The sequence below is a fragment of the Falco cherrug genome, chromosome 5 (assembly GCF_023634085.1).
Source record: "Falco cherrug isolate bFalChe1 chromosome 5, bFalChe1.pri, whole genome shotgun sequence".
Lineage (NCBI taxonomy): Eukaryota > Metazoa > Chordata > Aves > Falconiformes > Falconidae > Falco > Falco cherrug.
This window is the reverse complement of record NC_073701.1, coordinates 79211678-79216677: the sequence shown is the minus strand read 5'-3', so window position 1 is coordinate 79216677 and position 5000 is coordinate 79211678. Positions and strand designations below refer to the sequence as shown.

The 5000-nt window shown below is 39.7% G+C and overlaps 1 protein-coding gene across 11 annotated transcripts in view; it reads right to left on the bottom strand.

Annotated features, from left to right (window-relative positions):
• The window catches only part of FOXP2 (forkhead box P2), a 445023-nt gene that overhangs the window by 42522 nt on the left and 397501 nt on the right, over positions 1-5000 (bottom strand). For all 11 annotated transcript variants that reach the window (XM_055710829.1, XM_055710818.1, XM_055710824.1 and 8 more), the window contains 2 exons: positions 2858-2945; positions 308-391 (listed from right to left, as the gene is read on the bottom strand). In XM_055710829.1, coding sequence (XP_055566804.1) covers positions 308-391; positions 2858-2945 — 172 coding nt within the window. The remainder of the gene's footprint in view (positions 1-307; positions 392-2857; positions 2946-5000) is intronic.

Genomic DNA, 5000 nt, shown 5'->3' with positions numbered 1-5000 from the left:
CCTTTTAATATCTGTAAAACTATCACAGAAAGATATTCTCTCTAGTTTCAGTCTCAAGGCAATGATTTGGACACTTATAGGTGTACTTTGTTTAGTGTCACCTATGGCGTAGATTGGATAGATTTTGTAAAAGATAGCATTACTTTTAAAGAAACATACAATTTGACAAGCTATTGCATTTTACCTTCATTTTATTGCCATATTTTTCATCACACTCATTGTTTTCCAACTGTCACTAAATTGTTCATTTTCTTAGTCTGCTACATTTGTAGACCTATTTACTGTTTATAAAGCAATATGCACTTACAGGTTTTGGAGATGGCTTGGGCTCCGAGGGTCGCATGTGCAAGTGGGTCATCATTGCTTGAAGACGTTCGCGTTCTTTAGAAAGCTGTTAAGAAAGAGTGAGATCAGAAGCATTTTAGAAATGACTGATACAGCTATTTTACTGCCGTGATACATCTTATCATTGAGCTTGTCTCAGTGTAATGATTCCTGCATATAAAAGTCTATGTCAGTAGAAACTTATCTGAGAGGAAATGCAACTTTGGACATGGAAAGAAAGAAGAAAAAAAAAAACAAACCCAAAAAACTTTTATAGCCTTTCATATGTTAAAAGGTCAGAGAAAACAAATAACACTTCATCGTTTTGTCAATAAGAGAATTGAGGTCACAGTTGCCTCGACAGTAACAAGTTACTAAGACCATAAATTAGAAGGCCCATAGTGTCTCTTTAAAGTCCTGTGGACACTGTTAGCAATGGACTAGTGCCAACAGCTGTGAAGGGGTGAAGGGTCCTCAAAGCACAGTGCCTGCCAGGATTGTCTACACACTTCATCCTTTCCCACTGAGGTCCAGTTAGTGCCCCCTGCAATCTGCCATCATCAATCTAATTCAATAGAGTGACAGAGCCCAGGCAGTGTGAAACGCTGAACTCTGCCACCGAGTCGGCATCGACACTGCACTGGGTCTCATTACAACTGATGGACCTTACTTCACTAGCAGTCAGACAAAGCAAAAAATGGCATAATTGGTCACACTGCAAGCTAAATCTTCACTTGGACTGTTACATTACAGCCTAGCCTTTGTAAATGGTAAACAGTTCTCAGGCAGCCCTTAAACTGCTTTGAGAAAACATCATGTTACTGAAACCTCTACTTTTTCCTAACCGATACCATTTTCTGATCATACGCTACATAAATATTTGTAGTTTCAGGCTCAAATTACCAAACTAAAAAAAAAAAAAAGAAAGAGGAGAAAGTGTTTGAAATATGTAACTTGTTGATAAAAAACATCAGAACATAAAAGAGGAAAATGTATCTTACAAGCATGAAAAGAATAATATTTTTTTCAAAAGCCAGGTTGCAAGAAGAAATGCTCAAAATTGTATTCAAGTAATAGGACTCTGGATATCTACAACACAATTACAATATCAATTGCAACAAGAATCACTTCGTGTTTAATGCTGCCATTTTCCAGAGAGTTCTGTAATGCTTTCTTGCATAAATTCAGCTCAAGAGTCACGCCTGTAGACAGACTGGACTGAGGAAAACAACTTGTAAGTGATTTTAAGAAAAGGAAACTACCTGTATTTACTGCAGATATTTTGGGTGTCCTGGATGTAATTTTAATTATAGAACATCTTAATAAAAGAACATTTAAGGCAGGGGGGTGGAAAAAAGCTTTCTTCTTAGGCTTCGTATTATGTGTGTGACACTTCACAGACATGCTATTTGCCATGACGTAAATTCCTAACAAACAAGTTAAACTAACACTATCCTGTAAATCTTGTAAAAGAAACTGCAGCTTTGCCTGGATTTATAAAGCTTTCATTTTAAGGGAAATGACAATAAATGCCATTATTGTACACTCCTCTCATCGCTTTGGGTTTCCAGTATTAAAATACAAAAGACCCAAAGAGGTTGCCTTGGCTGAAAGACGAACAAGTATTCTTGGATGAATGAGAACAGTGAGACAATATGCCAAAAGGCAAGAAAGCTGAAAGGTGTTGATCCTTCTTTCTCCACATACGGCAACAAATGCAGAAAAAAATCTCAGTCCCTTGCTGAGCCCCTTGAGCATCTCTGAATGGTCCCAAGAAGGGACAGGACCCCCGAGAAATGCCCTCCTATGACTCCCGTACAGGCTAGAGGGGGTGGCAGGGTGTAAGTGTCCTGCACAGTCATTCTGGGGTGCCAAGGCTTGCGCCTCGGTAGCCTGGGAAGTGTAGTCTAAATACTGGGAGTCCCCAGGGGTACTCGGCACTCCTAGCGCAAGCTGGAGGGAGCACTCACATACACACAGTGACCTGTAATGGTTAGAGCCTGAACAGGGAAACAGGGAACCCGAGTCCTGCGGTCCCAGACATGGGACTCCCTGGGGACCCCCAGAGTGGGGCTGACATTACGCCTTCCCCTGGCAGAAAAATGCCCACCATCAGGCTGGGAGTCATTTTGGGTGGAGATACGTTCTGCTACTCCTTTGTCCTGCAGAATGGCATAGACAAGCACCAGGTCAGACAGGGAAGAAGAAAGAGGGGTCCTGACCCAGCATTTCAAGAAGTGAAGATGGCTTGGATCCAGTCTCTGCTCCAGGGACTGCATTTTTCATTTGTGATGAATGGCATTAGGGTCTTAGTTCAAGCAAAATACTGTAGACAATGCTGATGTTAGATAATTATTGCATAATTTATAATGTGAAAAATCTTTTAAGTAAAAAAACCCACTTGTTCATGAATATCAACAAATTTCATGCAAGAAACATATGTCTTTAAGCTAGAGACACTAACGCAAATGTTTTTAATTTAGTTTAGGTTAATAGTAAATAAGTAATAAGATATTACATCCATGTAACAAACCTGTATTTCTAACTGCTGAACCACTTGCATTTGCACCCGACACTGAGCAGTGCTTCTGTCATCCAATGCATGTTCATTGTTAAGGTGCCTAGAGAAGAAAGAAAACACTAGTAAGACAGTGTTAAGATGAGGAAAATTTATTTATGAGTCCTTTTTTCTCTCCTGTGTGTATGGCTTCCATTAGTTTTAATAGGAGTTATGCAAAAAAGACCTAGACAGAGTATGCCTTACCTACAGCAAAATAACAAAACTGATTTAATTATTTCTACAAGCTTTCTCGGTGATGACTGTCAGATACCCAGTTCCTGTCTCCCAGGTCACATATGCCATCTAAAGGCCAATGTAACAGGTTATCAATATTTGGTAGAGTGACTGAACTGATTTCTACTCCCTGTTGCTGGTGCAGATGAACAGAATCTACTTACAAATGAGTCTTCAGAAGACAGAATCGCTTTTAGGCTGCATGAACTACTGTGAATTGATGTAGACTTTGTTACGATTTCTCTGTCTGCTCTTCTTTACTCATTAAGCAAAATCAACAACAGAACATCCATTCTCCCTTCCCCAAAACAGAGCTGTAGGGGAACATCACCGATTTTCACTGTAGTTTTCAGAAGTAGCCTCTGAAGAGGATGGCAGTGATCAGGCTCCCCACTCCGAGGAAGAGTGTGCAAGGTGAAGGCAGGGGAAGGAACAGGTACACATTTTACACACACAGCAAGACTCCTGGGAGGCATCCAGGCTATGCATGACGGTTTAGCAAAAAAACCCCACACTCTGCAACAGGCAAAGAGGACCTCGATGAGGGGCTCTCCGTAGCTAAAGTACAACCCAGACCCAAGTGTCTGTCCCCCCGTATTTCAACTGAATGCAACTCTACAAAGCTCATTTAATACTGCTTTTTGAAGGACCCTCAGTTTATTCTCTCTCTCTTTTAGGATCAAAAAAGTCACTTTTGGAGCTTTAACAGTGGGTTTGCTGCTCCACTGAGAAGAAAACATAAGTATCTGGCTAAAGAAGAAATGGGAGCAAAGGAGTTTTGCCTTTGAATGTGGATTTACTGGCTATTTCCACTGTAGGCATGAGGGGTAAGCTTTGCAGGGACTACAGTCAGAGACGGTCTCACAGGTACAGGAACTAAGTTATCTGTACTATGGAGGAAATATATCTTCTCCTTTTTTTTTTTTTTTTTTTTTTTTTTGTTTTAGCAGAATCAATCAGAGAACTATGCAGTTATTTGACGGGTAATCTGCGGGGGAAATGTGTTCATCAGGAACAGTGGAAAAATAGAGGGGACAGCATCTAGCTTTTACTAAAATTTGTCTCTTTTTATTTAAATCATGACTTCACAGTTTTAAGAGCCAGTGATAGGGCTTGCAGGTGACCAAAATACAACAGGTTCTGCTTTGCAAAAAGCATGGCTGGGGACGAGACATAAGTAATTATGAAAGATTTTGTTCATTCTTTTAATACAAAATTGTTTAAGAGTATACATGTAACTTCCTTTGTAGTTTATTCTAAGTTACACCAAGGACACCACATTCCCTCTATCTGAGTCATAAACCCTGTAATTTATTTATTTTCAAAGGAACTGACTTCATTCTCTCTGATGATGTAAAAATGCACAATCAGTTTAAAAACTAGGTAATTGTTCAGAATGTACCATTCACTTGTTTTCTAAAATTTTGATTCAAAAAAATTTTACTTCCTTAAATTACACAAGCATGAGAGTGTGTGGTCTGTTAATGCAATGGTTTCATGTTTTCAGTTAACTGAGGACAAAATTGCCAGAAAAAAGACTGCAAACAGATTTTACCTCTGCATCCTCACTGCTATCACCAGTACACACCACTGTGTTTCCATGTGCATGTATGCTCACCTATGTATGCACACAGGTATACAGGTATAAGACATGGCAGCAAGCAATGGTATAGATATACAAGATCTCGTGGCCCGAGTTGAGGTTACTGCCTGCCTACTCTTGATTGTTTGTGAGTAATTCCAACACCATATGTTTGCATAACACCTTACAAAATAGACACAGACACAGTCCTCGCCCTGAGGAACTTTAAATGTAACGGCGGTACGCAGCGTGGGAGAAGAAAGTCCAGTATAAACTAGTTTCAATATGATTTCATGGTAA